General features: G+C 42.0%; 1 protein-coding gene across 1 annotated transcript in view; it reads right to left on the bottom strand.

The window, feature by feature from the left end:
* The window catches only part of LOC308105275 (limbic system-associated membrane protein-like), a 213,493-nt gene that overhangs the window by 12,743 nt on the left and 180,363 nt on the right, over positions 1-20,387 (bottom strand). Inside the window, exons 4-6 of the mRNA XM_080455919.1 lie at positions 14,929-15,054; positions 4,577-4,708; positions 2,365-2,485 (exon numbers count right to left, since the gene is read on the bottom strand). Of these exons, the coding sequence (XP_080312045.1) occupies positions 2,365-2,485; positions 4,577-4,708; positions 14,929-15,054 (379 nt within the window). The remainder of the gene's footprint in view (positions 1-2,364; positions 2,486-4,576; positions 4,709-14,928; positions 15,055-20,387) is intronic.

Genomic DNA, 20,387 nt, shown 5'->3' with positions numbered 1-20,387 from the left:
CTTTTTAAGATGCATGCTGCATTCTTTTAGTATAGATTAAATAATAAAATGCTGAGGTCCACAGCAAGATGCTTTTACACATAGATTTTTCACATAACTATATTCATCAGATTTATTTAAAAAGGAAAGAAATAGAATGTCCTTTTTCGCTCCTACTCGCGGTGCGGCACACAGCAGTGGACATCACTTTAGGACACCGTCTAGGACTCCTGAAGTTCAGGAATCAACAGGTTCTGCATTCATCAGGCTGTTGAACACATAGATGCATGCTTGCATTTGTTTAGTTTAGCTTAACAATCAAATGCTGAGGCACTCCTGAAGTACAGGATCAACATGGCTGTTGAACACGTACATATTATGTATCTCATTTATTATGTATCTCTTATCACATAATTGTAGGATGACCTCGTTTTAAGATGCATGCTGCATTCTTTTAGTATAGCTTAATAATTAAATGCTGAGGTCTACAGCAAGCTGCTGTTACACATAGATTTTTCACATAACTGTAGAATGACTTCAGAATGTGTGCGCATTCTATTAAGTCAGTAGCAGGCTTGCTACTTCACATAATATAGTATGACTGATAAAGGCGTTTTTTAGGCTTGGCGTTGGCTTCTGTGTGTTGGGGGAATTTCTGTTATGCACTCTCTGAGTATCCTAGCTGCCGCTTGGCTGAAACCAGAGAGTATGCATTTATTAGTTTGGGGATTTGTATAAGCTTTCTCTGAATATATGCTTAGCAGGCTGCTTCGACAAAATTCAGTGAATATTCTCCCGAGAGCGGAGCGTTAACGCCAAGCTTAATTGTTTCCATTTGTGTCAATAAATGGTGAACTGAATCTACTAAGACGAGAGTGTTTCTGATTGAAATGAAGCATAGCGTTAGTTCATGCAGGACACGGAAGTCGTGCACGCCAAAGCTGTAACCAGCGGTCAGTCAGCTGATGTGAACATCAGCTTTCTATTCCCCATTCATTACGTCACACACTCATTATCCAATCACAGCTCACGCATGAGCAAAGAGGATCCTTTAAATACGGCTTCTATTCTCTTGGTCTTTCTTGGTTGCTGAACTAATGCATTTTGCTAGCTCCTCCTCCACCCCAGCCTCCACCTTTTGATTAGAGTCTGGCTTAAGCTCAAATACTTATCATGTATATCTGCTTGTTTAGAGTCTTGCATATAGGCTCAAATACTTGTGTATCATGTATATCTGCTAATTCTAACTAATATGTCAATGTACTGCTATTGTTGTCATTGTATCCCTATGGGGATTTGTATAAGCTTTCTCTGAATATATGCTTAGCAGGCTGCTTCGACAAAATTCAGTGAATATTCTCCCGAGAGCGGAGCGTTAACGCCAAGCTTAATTGTTTCCATTTGTGTCAATAAATGGTGAACTGAATCTACTAAGACAAGAGTGTTTCTGATTTAAGTGAAATTTTGCACGCACATTCCCACTAGGCCGAGGAAGAAATAACACCCTTATCAAATTGGCCTGTTATAGCGCCACCAGCAGGTCTAATTTAGCAAAACACATTTGTCTGGTGAAATCTTGGTGAAGTCACTTACTGTAAAAAAAAAAAAAAAAAAAATCCCAGAGAAACTGAGAAAGGACAGTGTCAGTGGGAGCCTCACAACCAAAATCTCACGTCCCATTAAATTGGGCCCAAATGTACAGAGTAATGAGTGTTCCTGTCGCTGTGTTTCTCTGGACAGTCCATATTTTAATGTCATGGATAAAAAAAAAAAAAAAGTCCTGTACTCTTTGTCTGTGTGTGTGTGTGTGTGCGCGCGCGCAGTGGTGGAAAGTAACTACGTACATTTACTCAATTACTGTACAATTTTGAGGATTTTTTACTTTACTGGAGTATTTCCATTTTTCCTATTCTTTTACTTCTACTCCACTACATCTTAGAGACACATATTGTACTTTTACTCCACTACAATTATTTTAAAACTTTAGTTACTAGTTACTTTGTAGATTTTGATTATCATTACAAAACATACATTAACCATTTCAGCCCTATGTAAACTCTGGCTATTTGAAAATAGCCGATCTACAAGCTCACAACGCGTCACATGGCGACGCATTATGAGCTTGTAGATCTGGTATAACTAGTACTTTTACTTTTGGTACTTGAAGTACATTTTGATGCTAATACTTTTGTACTTTTACTCAAGTACATTTTTAATTTTTAATTCCGGACTTTCACTTCTAACAGAGTATGTCTACATTGCAGTATTGATACTTTTACATAAGTAAACAATTTGAGTACTTTTTCTACCACTGTGTGCGTGCGTGCGTGCGTGTGTGCGTGCGTGCGTGTGTGCGTGCGTGCGTGCGTGTGTATGAGGTTGTACCTCTTGTCGTCTCTGTACCATTCAAACTCTGGCGTTGGCACAGCGGTGGCATCACATTGCAGAATGCCCATGCGGCCCACCTGGCTCTCTGTGCTCTGAGTTCTCTGTATGGTGGGGGGATCTAAACACAGTCACAGGAAAGGAAAATATTCAACCATTATCCACTTAACTTTACCATGTATGTAAGGACTTAAAGAGGTATATGTCACCCCACGTTATTCTTGCGTTTATTATGACGTTATGATATCCTAGGACGAGTGGTACAGAACAGAAATTCCATAACTCCATAACGAATCCGCCACAATAAAAAAAAAACGCCTATGGTTCTTGCTTTAAATCACATATTTTAATAGCTTTTTTAAACGTTTAATCTGATGTTTACAGTGAGAGAATGCAACTTGTTGTTCTTGAACACGCTCGACCGTAAGACACGCTTTCACGACCCTTCCGGCGCCTGACCGGAAGTGTCGTGAAAGCTCGGCTTATGGTGAGGGACATTCAAGAGCAACACGTTGTATAGTGTTGTGTCACTATAAACATCAGATCTCTGCAGGAAAAACGTTTAAAAAAGCTATTAAAATACGCGATTTAAAGCAAGAACCATAGCCGGGGTTTTTAGCTGTGGCGGATCCGTTATGGAGAATTTCTGTACTGTACCACTCGTCCTAGGATATCATAACGTCATAATAAAGGATAACGTGGGGCTAAAATCCCCTTTAACCTATCTTAAGGCATTTTGTACTGTAAAAATAATCGGATTTACAAGCTCACAACACGTTGTGAGCTTGTAGATCCGCTATTTTAGCTACTTGTGCGTGACACTCTTGTACCACGACAAAGTAGCGAATTAATTTATGAAAGAAAACAAAAAAACAAAAGTATTTTATGTGTACAATAATGTCAAATTATTAATGTGTTGATCAAATGCTATTTTCTTGTTGTTGTTAATAAATATGGCTATGGGTATGATAAACATAATAATTGTATTATCGGTTCGATTCCCGCCGGGGACGCTGTGGGCGCTGGGGGCGTGTCCTCTCCTCCATGTCATCAGTGCCCATACCCTTGGTGGGGTTGGTGAAAGGGCCTTTCTGTGTGGAGTTTGCATGTTCTCCCAGTGTCCCCTAGGGTAGGTACCCTCCCCAAAAACATGCCGTAATCCTGGTCTCTATACTGCCTCCCCCTGGTCAGCCGGGGCGCCTGATGGAGGGTAAAGGAACTGGTTGGAATAACGTGTTCCTTCCACAGGTGATAACAAGCGGCCTGCTCACTCCTCGTGCATTGAAGGAAGCATGAGCTCAGTTCGGGGCTCTCCCCAAGCTGGCAGAGGGAGAGTAGCACCCAGGATTACAGCTTTGGCACTGGGTGAAAAAATGGGTTACCAAAAAAAATAAAAAATGTAAATTAATACAAAAATAATTGTATGATCGGCTTGTATTAACTGATAATCTATATATTGCATATACCTACAGTATGGGAGAGTACAAGCAGTCTGTTTCTCCTTTGCTCTTTTCAGAAGGAGAACAAAGAGTGTCATCCATTGTAATGTTTCATGTTAATGTGTGATTAACACTGTAATAATGGCATAGGGAGTGATTAAACTGATTATTCATTATTATTACGCTAGGCTGGTGATGAAGTCATACAATGTAAATGGATGTGACAAAATATTATTTTAACAAGGAGCCAAGGGGCCTGGTGGAGGCAGGGCAGGACCTAGTGAGAAGAGAGACTCACGTACACATTGTCACATTTTGTGGGTTTATTTCGTCATAGCGCAACATATGGTGAAGTATAGTAGTGCAGGTCATTGCAACAACCACCGATCTTGTGAAAAATGAAAACGGGACCGCCAAAGATTCGAAACTTTCCGCGATTCTGCCAATACTCCTTGAGACACATCCGAGTTTTGTCCGGGTCAAACAAGGGAATCACGTGACGTTGATCCCCTTCTCCTATTCGCTCATATTAGGACATGACGTAATATGTGTAGGCAGATGAATACTTGTCATTGGTTCAATATTTATAAAACCCAGACTTGTGCAATTTCAACCTGGCGTCCCTATTGTGGGCACGTTTGGGTCTAAGCAAAATTAATGTTTTCTAAATCTGTCTGTCTGTCTGTCTGTCTGTCTGTCTGTCTGTCTGTCTGTCTGTCTGTCTGTCTGTCTAGGTTTCCATCCATCCATCCATCCATCTTGTCATTTCTTACAGTTAACAACCACGTTGACATATTTGACGTCGGGCGTGGCCACATCGTTGCTGGCCTTGCACTGGTAGCGTCCCGCCTGGTTCCTCATGATGCCTGTGATGTCAAGGTACTCCTCTCCATCCAACGGCTCCGCTGCACAAAGAGGGAGACATCCAACCAGAGAGGAGAGGTGAACACACGTAGACAATAAATCAGTACAAAAGAGGGCGCTCGGGTGGCTCAGTGGTAAAGCCACTGTCCACCACCATGGAGGTTGTGGGTTCGAATCCATCGTGGTGCGTCCGGCTTTGTCGGGCGTCTACACAAACACAATTGGCCCGTGTTCGGGGGAGGGAAGCCGGGCGGGGAGGGTGTTATCGGTCATTGCACGTACTCCTATGGGCTGGGGCGGCACCTGTCAGCGGGGAGTGTTGGGCGCGAGGAGTACTTAAGTTAAAATTGTACTTAAGTACAGTACTTGAGTAAATGTACTTAGTTACTTTACACCACAGTTTATATCGAGCCTAAAACCCCACAGGGCACATTTGTTGTTTAAAAAAACAGAGAGAAGGAAACAAAAACCCATCAGAAAAAAATACTTTACATGTGGTGTCAATTAGCATCAAAAGTTATCTGTACAAATGTCAAGGAAACCGTTTCATTAGAGCGGGAAAATTCAACAGGGGCTAAAGCATTATGTATCTAGCTAATTGGTTTAACAAGCTGACAGGTTAACCCATTAAGACCAGGAACGCATCTGCGTCTTTGGCAATTCAAAAATTGCAGATCTACAAGCTCATAGCGCGGGACCGAGTGCCGCGCTTTGAGCTTGTAGATCTGCTATCTTTGAAGAAAATAAATGTGTGCAAATCTTTGAATATATATATATACATCTTTAACTCCAATCTTTGCTTCTGGGGGTCCCTGGAACAAAATATTTTGAGATGGGGGGGTCCGCGGTCAAATACATTGGTGGTCCTTGACATGAAAAAGTTTGAGAACCACTGATATTATAGCAACATACGTTTTTTTCCAAAAAAAAAGACTGTTAGGATTTAGAAGACATTTGTAGAATCCCCCAGAAGCAAAGATTTGAGTTAAAAATGTTAGCTTGAAAAAACATACATATTCAAAGATTTGCACAAATTTTCAAGGCACTGAGGGCCCTATTCACGGGGGAATTTGAACAAACCACTAATTAGGGATTTCGGACTAGGCAAGAGGCGTTTCCCCGCAAAATTCGGTATTCTATGGCACCCCCCTCACCCGCCAAACACCTGAGCTACCCGTTACATTATGCATAGGTGTGGTTTGGGCGTTACAATGATAAAACCAATCACCGTGCCAGAAGCCATTGCCTTTAAGAGAAGACTGCGCTAGCCGTCATCCCGATCCAATATATGCTCTAGCCTATCTACCTGTCTGCACTGTTGCCTGGTCTGATTATTATAAGCCACATTGGGCTTGTTTTCCTTCTTTTTTTTTTTTTTATCCAAATACATTTCTATATTAATTTGTAGCCTATTGTGTTCACAATAAGCTTGTCATATTAGTCAGATCCGGAATAGTATATGAAAGCCATTTAAAATATGTATACTATTGGTACACACTGGCTGCTCCCAAATAATTAATTACATCATGTTGCGACAACGCTCCTACGTGGTACACAGACAAACAGTAGCACATGGGTATAATAAATTGGACAGTTTTAGGAAAGGTCTATAGCCTATGTACTCACGTTGGCTGTTATCGTTCTATTTCCACCGTTCTAATGGATTCCAGGGGTGTGTAAACATCTCTGAAGTTGCTCCATAGTTTCCTCTGAAGTGACGCAGTTAAAGTTAACTTACATCCATATTGTCCCCGTTATCTTTCATCATCCACCTTTGTTCAGTAATCCCGAACAGAGCTAAACTTTAAGTTTACATCAATCAAAGCCTCAAACCCAGACACATTGCTGCGATGCGTATGTGCGTCGCCTACCCAAAATAACAGACATACAAGCTATCAACGGCGCTGCGTCATGTCGTGTCGACAGCTACAGATCTGTTATTTTGGACAGCATACAATGAGGCGCGCGCGCGCCACGGAGTAGCCTATCACTAAACCAAAAACATTACATTACGTGGTCAACAACATACTAGACATGTAACTTGCTTGGAGCTTAATGCAGTGGTTCTCAACCTGTGGGTCGAGACCACAATGGAGCACCCAACGCCTGGCGAGCTTGTAGATCTGCTATTTTCACAATATTTATCTGTGGAACCGAGTCAAACAAAATGGGGGGGTCCCCAGTTCAAATATGGTTATTTTGGGGGGTCATGAACGTAGCGTTTACGCGGGGAATATAATAATAATATAGGCTAATATATATAATATAGGCTATAATATAATATTCACCCGCACGTCCCGCAGCATGGGTTTAATGAGACAGCAGCCAAAATGAAAATCACACTATGATCCGATCATCTTATAAAAAATGTAAGTGCTTAAGATTTTAGCCCAAACCCAACGGGACCCGACCCGGCCCGTCGGCACCGGCTGAGCCGGGTCTAAGTTTTTTTTACATCCAAATAAATTCACATATTAATTAATTTGTAGCGTAGGCTATTGTGTTCACAATAAGCAACTTGTCATATTAGTCAGATCCCCAAGAGTATATGAAAGCCATTTAAAATAGTTATATATTCCTACACAGCTGATGCCAAATAATTAATCAACAGGGCAGCGCAACGCTAAAGTAGCCTAGGTCAAATCAATCACTGTCTTGTCATGACGCAGCAGTAGAGAGCTCCCTTTAAAGTTTAAACCATAACATGACATAAATAATGGATCTTCAGAACTTTCTTCATGTCTTTTTCACCTCAAAGTAAATGTTGGATTATTTCTTCAAATGAAAGCACAGGCAGCGGCCAGAAGGTAATTGGATGTGATTTCTCCATTGCTAAAATGATTACGGTTATTCTATGAAACATATATTTCATAGAATAACCATAATCATTTTTAAAATGGTTATGGGGCAGTGTATATATTTATATAGCCCTATTTGCTCCAAGCTGTTTTTTAAATAAAATATAGACTGTTAGGGTAGAATGACTCCTGTTCTTAACGAATTACCAAGATTTAATGAGAAATAAGGCTTCTTTAGAAAAATGACTGACGGGCTGGGCTGGGTCTAATTTGTCAATTATTAGTCGAGCCAGGCTGAAATATTTAGGGGATATGAAAGCTCTAGTTAGTAGTTTGAAGTGCTCATGTGGCCTTAGAGTTGCTTCTTTTTGTTTTCATAGACCTGCGGACTGCGGTTGCTTATTTCTCTCCAAGGCTGGCAACACGGCTCATGGTCCAACGCACAAAGCCATTGTAGTGTCTGTGTGCACTTGACGGGTGATTTTATAAACCAGCGGGTGCTTCTAGAATCCACTATCCCCCGTCCCCAAGCCGTACCCATGTGTGTCTGTAGAATTGCAATGTGGGGGATATAGCAACAACACGCCCACGGGCACACCTCCACGCGCAAATAACGGCGTCGGCATAATGGTGACGGGTAGAGCAGGTGCTAGAATAACCTATTGGGGCGGCGCAGCTCCATTATCAGGTTAAGGGTAGCGTTGCGGCTGGGAAAACTGGCACAGAATAGAGCGATGAGTGCCACGCTATGAGCTTGTAGATCTGCTATTTTTGAATAGCCAAAGAAATAAAAAAAAATACACAGGTGCGTTCCCGGTCTTAATGGGTTAATGAGCTGACAGGTTAATCAGCCATGCACACAACACCTCTCTCATCTCCTTAACGAGGTGAAAATTGGTCTTGCTATGGAGAGAATGTCAAGCATGTCCATGAAATGAGCTGTGCATCAATCACACTGCAAGCAGACATCAGCAGTGGTGGAAAGTAACCGAGTACTGTATTCAGTACAATGTTGAGGTACTTTGACTTTACATGAATATTTCATTTTTAACTTATAGCCTACTCCACTACATCTCAGAGGCAAATATTGTACTCTTTACTCGACAACGCTACATTTATTTGATATTTTTAGATACTATAGTTACTTTGCAGAATAAATCAGAGTGTTTCTCAGATTTAGATTTTGTGTGTGTGTGTGTGTGTGTGTGTGTGTGTGTGTGTGTGTGTGTGTGTGCGTGCGTGCGTGCGTGCGTGCGTGTGTGCGTTAGTGCCTTTTCATACATTATGTGCACATGCATACACACATGAACACATAAAGAGAGAGAGAGAGAGGGAGAGGGGGGTGCTCTGAATCACAAACCAGCAACTTCAGCTGGCAACTAGATGATGTAATTTGCATAGTATGGCTCATGCATCATTCATTGGCATCACTTTACCACAATGAGAAACATTTATTTAGTAAATGCTAATTTATGTTAAGCAGTTGATTTGGGACACTTCTGAGTCGAGTCGAATAGAAGGCCCCCTCAACATTAATTTTATTTTCTCTCTCTCTCTCTCTGTCTAATGAAATCAGGCCCGGCGCCAGGATGAAATGACTGAGGGTGCAGTTGAAAATTGTGAGGGTGCACACCAGTGGCCCAGCATGCACGCGCGTGCATGCTGCGCGACCTGTGCGCTTGCGCGACAATTTGCGGTTATTGGGCGGATTGTGGCCGTTTTTGGGCGTTTTTTTTGTTACTTTATTTCGTTTTTAGGGTTAGGGTTAGGGTTAGGTTAGGCTTATGTTATATAATTCTTATTCTTTGCCTGATTTTACAGATTTTTTATCAAATAAATAAGTATAGAAAATTTTAATTACATTTTCTTTTCTTCTCCAAAATAAACTGAGGGGGCACAATTTGAAACTGAGGGTGCCAGGCCCCCTCAGGCACCCCCGTGGCGCCGGGCCTGAATGAAATCCTTTTGTTTTTGGTATAGCAGCATACTGTAAACCGTATCATTGGAGTAAATCCTCCATTGTTCACCTGTCAAAAGGACAAAACTACAGCATTCACTGTGGTTTTGTTTGTGCTCCATTAGCTGCTGACAGCACTGAAACAACACAGGTGTCGGAGCCTGAATCAGACGGATGTTTGAGGAGACGATATGCTCAGCGGAGCGGGACAGTCCACTCACACTCTGCCTGCTCGCAGAACCAAAGGAAATGTCTATCCTCCCTCTCCGTTACATCTCTCTGTACCCACACACACCCCTCTGCAACGTGTGAAGTGACCGTGTACACACAGACGCTATTATATAAGCTATTTGAAAAAAGCTGATCTACAAGCTCACAACGCGTCGCATCGCGACACGTTGTGAGCTTGTACTGTAGATCTGCTATTTTCAAACATTTTTGTACTTTTACTTTTGGTACTTTAAGTACATTTTGATGCCAAAACTGTTGTACTTTTACTCAAGTAATTGTTTTATTCTGGACTTTGGAGAGTATTTCTAAATTGCAGTATTGATACTTTTACTTAAGTAAATAATTTGAGTACTTTTTCCACCACGGCTTTGAGGTGTAAATGTTTTGAGAATCACTGTGACATTCTGAGAGTGAGAGGGTTTGTCTAAAATCAATCAGCATGTCCTTCATTTTACTCGTATTGATCTTTAGGTAAGAAGCTTTACTCCTGTCAATACAATCATAGATGACCTTATTATGATCACATTCATTATAGTGAAGCAGATGGATAACATATTTTAAATTATACCTATTCTCATACAGCCTCCTGCAACTATCGTTTATCCAGTGGTGGACAGTAACTAAGTATATGTACTCGAGTACTGTACTTAAGTACAATTTTGAAATACTTTTACTTAACTGGAGTATTTCCAATTTTCGATACTTCTACTTCTAGCCTACTCCACTATCTCAGAGGCAAATATTGTACTTTTTCTCCACTACAATTATTTGAAAATTGTAGTTGCTTGTTACTTTGTAGATTTTGATTATTATTATAAAACATACAAAATAGCAGATCTACAAGCTTACAACGCGTCGCATCGCAGCGTTGTGAGCATTTTAGTACTTTTACTTTTGGTATTTTAAGTACATTTTGATACCAATACTTTTGTACTTTTACTCAAGTACATTTTGAAATCCAGACTTTTACTTGTAACAGAGTATGTCTACATTGCAGTATTGACACTTTTACTTGAGTAAGAAATACCAGACTATGGAAACAGTGGAGTGTTGCATGGGACCTGATCATACTGATGAGAAGAGAACTGAGGAGAGATTTCAGCACCACGGATAGCTCTGAAGCCTAGGTCAGCTGATTGAAGGACACGTTCTGAGCTTGTAGATTATGCAAAGGCTAAAATGTAATTTAGAGAGCATGTTATGTATACATTTGTGTCAATAAGATAACTAACTAACAAAAAATAATAATGAACTAGACAGATGCCAGGTCATTGTTGACCTGGCATTCTATAGTGTGTATAGGCTGATGATTTTTTTTCTTGGTTTACGTATGTATTAGTTGTTATTATTAGATTATTGGTTTACTTATGTATGACTTTATTATTAGATTACTATTTCTATGCATTTGATGTATTATTGATGTATTATGATGTATTATGATGTATTATCTTGTGTCCTTGCTTACTGTAAGTCACTCTGGATTAAGAGTGTCTGCTAAATGCCTAAACTGTAAACTGTAGATCAGCTATTTGCAAATTTGCAACCAAAGTACAATATAGAGCTTATGTACTGTATGTTTTGTAATCAAATCTACAGATATCTTGTAACTAAACTTTTCAGTAACACTTTACTTGGTCGGGTCTATAATGCATTACAATCACATTTACTGTATAATGCATTATAATGTGCTCATGAGGCATTATAACACTTGTTATAACTGTTTATAATCATGTATGACAACTTATAGCATTTGTGTATTATGTATTATAAGTGCTGGTCATGAATGCATTATAAGCTCAGTGGAACAGCACATTATAACTACCATAACTTAACTAGTTATAAAGTGTATTTGATATAAGTTGTTATGCATAATTATAAATATTTATTACGAGTGTTATGAAGAATTATATAAGTGCATTATAATGAATTATGATGCATTGTAATGCTTTATAAATGTGATTATAATGCATTATAGACCCGGCCTTTAAGTAAAGTGTTACCTGGTAGTTATAATGTTTTGTTCCACTGAGTTTATAATGCATTATGAACAGCACTTATGAATTATATTATTATAAGTTGCTAGACCATACCCTTCGGGGAATATGAGCACCCAAAGTGCAGTTTGGGTTATGCACTGTGCACAGACAGTATCTCAGGCATGGAAAGTGACTGTTGGTACCTGCAACAGTTCCAACACACACACACACACGCGCGCGCACTGTCACGTCCCCACACACACTGTGGGTATTTGCTAATGATGAATGGCCATGTGCAAGTGCAGAGCAATTGCAACAGTCACTGAGGAAAACTAAGCACTACTGACAGACTGACAGACTGACATTCCGTTAATTATATGTACGATACATACATCTAGTAAAAGCAATGCTAATCTCCTGAAGCACCTAACAAAAGTAGCTTACATTATTCTATGAAACTAGTCGCCAACGACCCCACCGTCTCTCAGATGGAGCTCTAAACAGCCAAAACCCAATTTTAAATCACCACAGCATGTAACCAATACTCAACTAAACTATGGACCTCTCTATGGGTAGAGAGGCTGCCTGCAAAACAGAAGGTCCCTGGTTCAACTCCCAGCCCAGGTCTATCCACCTGTTTCCGCGGGAATTTACTGGAGCAAAAATCCTGTGTGGGAAACATCCTGCGGGGGGACCGGAAGTAGGAAATAGCGGCTCAGTGTGTTTACATTTGCCAGCAGAACGTAGCTCGTTCGCAGCTGGCGAACGGGCCTTTTGCATGTAGTTGAAGCGCAAGGGGGCGGTGCATGGGGAGAGAGTCAGCGCACTGAAGTCAAGGCACACTACAGACTACTGTGTTGTTGACGCGAACGGGCCTTTTGCATGTAGTTGAAGCGCAAGGGGGCGGGGGGGCGGTGCATGGGGAGAGAGTCAGCGCACTGAAGTCAAGGCACACTACAGACTACTGTGTTGTTGACAGACAACGGATGCACGCACGCTTATTATGAGAAACAACACAAATAAAACATGGCAAAACAGTTGCGTGCATTAGTGCAAGATGAGGGTAAAGGAAACATTCAGTCTAAATGTCCAGTAATTCGCACGCGAAAAGGAAACATTAATGTCCAGTTTGCTAATCCACAACTACTGTGCCAGATAATCACCAAGAGAGTTAAAAAAGAAAAAAACGTTTCAGTCATTCAGTCCGACTTCACTGTAGCCTATAGTAGCCTTTTCATAAATTATATTTGTATTAGGCTGTCCTAAGAGTTTATAATATTTAGAGAAATGTAAGGTTTCAAATACAAAAGTATTGGTAGTAGTTGCTGGACATTTAGACTGAATGTTTCATTTATCCTCATCTTGCGCTAATGCATGCAACTGTTTTGCCAGGTTTTATTTGTGTTGTTTCTCATAAGCGTGCATCCGTTGTCCGTCAACAACACAGTAGTCTGTGCCTTGACTTCAGTGCGCTGACTCTCTCCCCCCCCGCCCCCCGCCCCCTTGCGCTTCAACTACATGCAAAAGGCCCGTTCGCAGTACAGCTACGTTCTGCTGGCAAATGTAAACACACTGAGCCGCTATTTCCTACTTCCGGTCCCCCCGCAGGATGTTTCCCACACAGGATTTTTGCTCCAGGAAATTCCCGCGGAAACAGGTGGATAGCTAAATTCCAATACCGAAAATCTCGGCCACTCGCTCACTCCCACTCGGTCACTCCGACTTCGAACCGGAAGTAGTCAGGTTCCAATTGTTCATATGCTTCTTGGAGGAGACGAGTGGAGTCGAGGCGAGGAGGCTCTCCGCTTCCGCATTGAGCGAGTGTACATGACGTGTACGCTCGAGCTGTCTCCACAACTCCTCGCGGCAGACTTCCGCATCACGTGTACCCTTTTTTTTTTTCTTTTTTTCTCCCTTCTCCAGTTACGTATACATGGTCCTCCTCCACATGTGGCCACATAAACAATGCTTGAAATCCAAAACCATGCCGAAAACACCGGCCGCCACCCCCCCCCCCCCTTTCGCCTCCGCTCACTCGTTGCGCATCTCACACACACACACACACACACACACACACACACACACACACACACACACAACATTTTAAGAATCAGTTCAGAATTGAATGAGTACGGCTATAGTTAAATGTGAACCTGTTTCTGCTATAAATATGCATCCACCATTCTGCGCGCCCCTCGGGTGCGACGTTTCCTTTTTGACAGTGGGGGCGGCAGTGGCTCAGGGGTAGAGTGGCCGGGTAGAGTGAACTGGAAAACCGAAAGGTTCCCAGTTCGATCCCGGGCTGGGGCGCTCCCCTAGAGTTAGTGTCGAAGTGTCCTTGAGCAAGATGCTGAACCCCTAATTGCTCCCGATGAGCAGCCTTGCATGGTTTCCTGTATGAATGTGTGTGTGAATGGGTTAATGGCACAATCAATGTAAAGCACTTCGGATAGAAGCGCTATATAAATGCACCATTTACCATTTACCATTTGACACACATCTACACTTCATGGAGTACATCTGGGGACTGTACGAGAAAAAAGAGGGACAGGTCAGGATTAAATTCATAAATGTAAGTTTGCTCATCCTGGCGCTTCATTCACTTTTCAGGAATAAATGGCCTTGCACAACAATGTTAACTATAAAGATAACGATGTGGCCATCCACATTGATGAATTGTCTATTCTTATATTCTGTATAATTCTATACCTGCATATTATTCTATGCATGTATATTTTCATCCACAGCTCTGGTCCAGCTGTGTGAGACGTCATAAGTGATTGCGGAATTTGCCGTCGCTTTGAAATGACGCGGAGTGCATGGGGGCGGCCATAGCTGAGTGGTTAGTGAGCCCCCCTAGGGAGCCAGAGGCCCTGGTTGCCCCAGGTACGATTCCAGGCCACGCTAGCATATGTGTCGATGAAGTGAAATTTGTCCCTGAGCAAGACTCTTAACCCCTAATTGCTCACAGGCCCTCATTGGAAACAAGCCCGCAAGGACTTTCATGAACGTCCTGTTAAAAGGAACTATCCTATCCTATCCTTATTCCGATCCTTTGAGGGAAACCGGTCGACCACAGCGTCCTCGCAAATAATCCTCGGCTCCTCGCAGGGGCGGGGCTTAGGCGCGAGTGGAGGAAGCGAGGAGAGTGAGCGAGTGACCGAGCTTTGGGGAATGGAATTCAGCTTATGTGTCGAAGTGCTCCCCCTGAGCACTCATCATGACCACCAGCCATCAGCTTGGTGAAGCTGAATTCCCCCTGTGGGGTAAAAACGACGGTGTCCCTCTCCCTCTCTTACCTGAAGGGTTGAGTAGTCTCCAGGTGATGATAGGGTCTGGTCTGCCACTGGCCAGACAGCTGAGTGTCACGTTACTGCCCTCGTTCACATTGATGTCTTCTGACACTTTGTAGATGTTGGCTGGAACTGGAGGGACAAGGACAAAAAGATCATTTCGGAGCATAATGCATACAGAATGTCACTTTTTACATGTCATATACACAACACCAGGATGGAACTGGGTGGTAATATACAGCATGAAGTTTGAGGACTTCCTGGTGTTATTATGGTGTGTTCGGTGGTGGAGAGTAACTAAGTACATTTAATCAAGTACTGTACTTAAGCACAATGTTGAGGTACTTTTCCAAGTATTTCCAATTTTCAATACTTTTACTTCTACTCCACTACATCTCAGAGGCAAATATTGTACTTTTACATCACTACAATTATTTGAAAACTTTAGATACTAGTTACTTTGCAGATATAAATCATTATATTACAACGCATACATTAACCACTTTAGGCCTACTTTATACATACTGTAGGCTATTTGAAAATAGCAGATCTACAAGCTCACAACGCATCGCGATGTGAGCTTGTAGATCTGCTATTTTCTAAGTTTTAGTACTTATACTTTCGATACTTTAAGTATATTTTGATGCCAATACTTTTGTACTTTTACTCAAGTAACATTTTGAACACAGGCCTTTTACTTGTAAGGGCGCGCTCTCACCGCACTTTTATTTTACCTCTGGGGCAGAATCTGCCAATGCATTGTCAATGTAAATGCGTGGATTCACGCAAGAGCGGATTTTTCCGCTTGTCGCGCAGACCTTGCGTTTATCTGCTCTACGCGACTTGTCCATTTGAAGCAGAAAACTGCTGGAGGCAGGAGCTGATTTTCCTCCTCTGTCCAATCGGGTGAGTCGAAGGCGGACCATCCCAAGACTCAGGAAGCAACATGGTGCTCAAGGCAGCAGGCGGAGCGGGCTACGGGGAGGGTCCTGAAAGTGAGTGACAGGTGCGTCACTCCCGTTTTTTAGAATCCGCTGGCTACAAAAAACCTGGCCGCGCACAACCTGCGTTTAACAGCGGCCAGCCAACTTTTGGTGAGAGCGCGCCCTAACAGAGTATTTCTACATTGCAGTATTGATACTTTTACTTAAGAAAAAAATCTGAGTACTTTTTCCACCATGGTATGCATGTTGGTAATGCATTTATAAAAAGCAATGTGTGTGTGTGTGTGTGTGTATACTACACACGCACGCACGCACGCACGCACGCACGCACGCACGCACGCACGCACGCACGCACGCGCACACGCACACGCACACACACACGCACACATACACCTCCCAGTCTCACTCCCACAGTGGAATAACAAACAAACAAGCAAACAAAACAACACAGAGGCTGAAGAGTTTTCCTCTCTGTCTCTGAAGACAGAGACAGAGAGGAAAACTCTTCTCCTGCTCAGTTGGAATACGACATTTTGACTCATTCTGTTTTAAAGCCATTCATCCATTCAGTTGTAATCAATCATCAATCTTTGGTGGCTTGAGCTGCTCGACAGTCAAATGAATCCACTGTTCATGGAATTACGTACATGCAGTATTTGGATTATTATGAAGAAGAATCTATCATAGTAGATTGTACTGCCTTCTTTAGGCTTGACAGCTTTCTTATGGACATTCTCTCCTTCCAGTCGTCTTACTCTAACTTTAGATCTAATATGCCTTATAAATAAAATATATAGAGAGAGCAGCATTATAAAGACGCAGACCTCCATTCAACTGAACTGATTGCAAACTTCAAAGCATCAGATGTGTTTGGAGAGAGAGAGAGAGAGAAGAGAGAGATAGAGGAGAGAGTGACTGACTGAGAGTAATTAGGGTGTGTGTGTTGTTAGCAAGGTTGTAATGGTGATTTTTTTTTACTGGCAGATGATCAGATCGCTATTTTAATGATGTCACGCGCACGTTGCGTGCACGTTGTGTTGTGTGCAGATAGGGTACTGGCAGCAGCAGTACTGTAGCCAAAATGTTGCGTTGCTTATATACCGTGCACGTGAGGAGTGAGGACACATTTGCACGCTCACCTGTAAACCATGTATGCAAATAAGATAGCCATTTGGGTACTTGGGTCATGAATCGAGGCGAACGCGTTCAAGCGCGCACATCCGTGCATGTGCATGACACCGTTCAATACTTTCAATTGCCGGCGTTCGTAGTACATCTGAGCCGTTTGCCAATTTCACTCTGCGGTGCGGATAAACGCATGCGATGCATCTAATATTGGACAAATCGATCCTGACCGCATCCCCTTGTCTCGTTTGAGAGTAAGAAAGGATGGCTCAGGTATCATCATCGATACATCTGTAGTGGAGTTACAGGAGAACAGAGAGGATATTCTTCTATCCATCTCCTCCTCCAAACATGTGTCTCTGAACACACACACTACTTCTTTGTCATCTCACAAACTGCTGTTCCCACTCAGATAAAGAAGAAAGAAAAACATATTCTCCCACTGCTGCGTGGATGAGTGCACAAACACACCAACACACAGCAGTGGTGTTACAGTACATGGTGTAGAGCAGGGCTCTTCAACGTTTTTCAGGCCAAGGACCCCCTAGCAGAGAGAGAGAGAGAGAGAGAGATGAAGCAGGGACCCCCTCTATATTGTTTAAAATTGTGTTTCAGATTCAACTTAAAGGTAGGGTAAGTGATTTTCTTTGGTTAAAAGAAGTGTTAAACAGCTCTATTCTGATAGTACTCATAAACAAAGTGTCAGAAGACATCAATGTGAACGAGGGCAGTAACGTGACACTCAGCTGGCCAGTGGCAGACCAGACCCTATAAAAATGAAGCTGATAAATGGGTACTCTCTCCAGACTCCCGTTCTGAGCTGCTGTGGGGGGGTCCCCGAAATGAAGACCATCACTCGTTATGAACTGGGGGTCCTGGACCACTCTTATGACAAGTTAGCAACCACAAATAACGGTAATAAAACGCCTAGGGCACAATTTTCCTTTACAGGATGAGAAAGCGGACAATATTACCAGTCGTCGGGTCACCACTCTGACATTGAATTATTGAATTATTGAATCCCCAAAAAAACAAGCACGTATGCCACCGCCTGCTGTATTGACGTTGTGTGTGCGTCGGTGTCTGTGTGCAAGTGGACAATCATGTACTAGTGCACTCGTTTGCGCACGGGTGGGTGTGTGAGTGTGAGTGTGAGTGTGAGTGTGAGTGTGAGTGTGAGTGTGAGTGTGAGTGTGTGTGCGTGTGCGTGATGTGATGAGAGCATGTGCAAACTTGTCGTGTGTCTGGGAGAGAGAGAACAAATCTGTGCACGTTGCCTGTTCCATCTTCTAAGCCACACCTTGACACAAGGCAATCTGTTAGTGTGGGAGTGGGGAAAGTGACAGCCAAGGCATTTTGCTCCATTCTGAAAAGCAGATGGAGTCATCACACTGTCCTCTCCAACTGGGGACATTCAAGCGGCCCCTCTACCTCCTGGGCCAGTGGTGGAAAGTAACTAAGTACATTTACTTAAGTACTGTACTTAACACATTGATTGCCTAGATCGAATTAATTCGTTTTTCAAATCCATCGCTTGCGTGCCACAATTCTGAAGAACGAGTTAACTCGTTCTTTGGACTTTGTTTAATGTTCTGTTTATTTTTCATCATAGGTTTCGTTCTCCACTTACTTCACACACACCGGGATCCGGTTTCATGACGCAGATTCCGATTCCGGTTCTCATTTTTTTTCCCGGTAATTTTTGTCCAGAATAGGGAAAAACACGGTTTTTCACACGGTATAAAAAACAAACGGAGAGCTCCACTTCTATTTTCTTTAGACGTGTGACGAACAGTCATCGTCGTCGTGTATCACATCGTACTTAAGGCCGATCAGCGATTGTCGAAAACGTCACATCCGGTCATGACGTATTGACTGTTTGAGCCTGTTTGGGGGGGCGAGCGAGTCAGCGAGTGATCAATGTGTCTATTTGCTGCTCTCTGCTGGTAGATCTGTCTTATGTGTTTAAAACCGCAGTCAGACAATTTATTTGAATGAAAAATTACAAAATAAAAAAATAAAAAAACACGCAAATCGCTGGCACAGGGGTGAGTACATTATGAATAAACTCTGGCAGTCAATGTGTTAAGTACAATGTTTAGGTATTTGTACTTCACTTGAGTATTTCCAATTTCCAATACTTTTATTTCTATTCCACTACATCTCGGATCCAAGTAATTTTACTCCACTACATTTATTTTAAATGAAAAGTTACTTTGTAGATTTTGATTATTATTACAAAACATACAATAGCCACTTCAGCCCTGCATACATTTCGCCCATTTCAAAATAGCAGATCTACAAGCTCACAATGCGTCGCATCGCATTGTATTTTCAAAATACTTTTTATACATTTGAAAACTTGAAATGGGACATTCTGCATACATAACATTTACTTTTGGTACTTTAAGTACACTTTGATGCCAATACTTTGTGCTTTTAATCAAGTACATTTTGAATTCCGGACTTTTACTTCTAACAGAGTAACAGAGTATTTCCACTTTTACTTAAGTAAAAAATGTGAGTACTTTTTCCCACCAATGTCCTGAGCCACTCGTTCAACAGGTGGGTGTTAGATCAGGTAGCAGGCCCAGGAAGGCCTCAGCCAGCCTGTTGCTCTCAGCAGTGTGAGGTGTGTGGAACAGCTACTGTAGCAGAGAAGAGACAGCATCTGACACACTGGAAACCTCCACAACACACCGAACACTTGGATCAGCTACTGTAACAGCAGTGGTGGAAAGTAACTAAGTACATGTGCTCAAGAACTGAACTTAAAGGACGACTTCACCCATTTTCAACCTGTCTTCATATAATTGGTCCTCACTAATACTCATGATAAAATGGTAGCCTTTTTGTCTACTCAGTGTCTCAGAGGAGGGCTGTGGACAGTTCAGAATCCTGTCTACCAGTGACATCATCGATGGGGAATCCAAGCGAATAGAAACCGCAGGCTTTCTATTCCTGGAAAGTTGCAATGCAATAAGAGAAGCCATTGTTCTCTCTCTCTCTAGAAAGATAACAAGCTCATGTGCAGTAAACACAGCTCTCAAATACAACCTCCCATAGTAAAACAAGCAAGCAAACAGACAGACAAACAAACAAACAAAAATGTATTCAACAGCACTCACATTCACTTATTGTAGTTGTGAGATTGTCAAACGTACTAGGGGAGCAACAGTTAATTGAACGGATCAATTTAATCTTTTTTCATAATTGTAATCAATTATGAATATAGCCGCCCTGCAAGCTCAAAATGTGTCGCATCATGACACGTTGTGAGCTTGTAGAACGGCTATTTTTTTGAGTGGCACCATTGTACAATAAAGTGTCAAATAGATATCAGTTAATCAGGCTAATTGAATACATCAATTATTTAAAACAAATATTGTTGGTATA

Source organism: Gymnoscopelus braueri (assembly GCF_963280865.1).
Source record: "Gymnoscopelus braueri genome assembly, chromosome: 17".
Taxonomy (NCBI): Eukaryota; Metazoa; Chordata; class Actinopteri; order Myctophiformes; family Myctophidae; genus Gymnoscopelus; species Gymnoscopelus braueri.
This window is presented reverse-complemented; position numbering and strand designations above follow the sequence as displayed.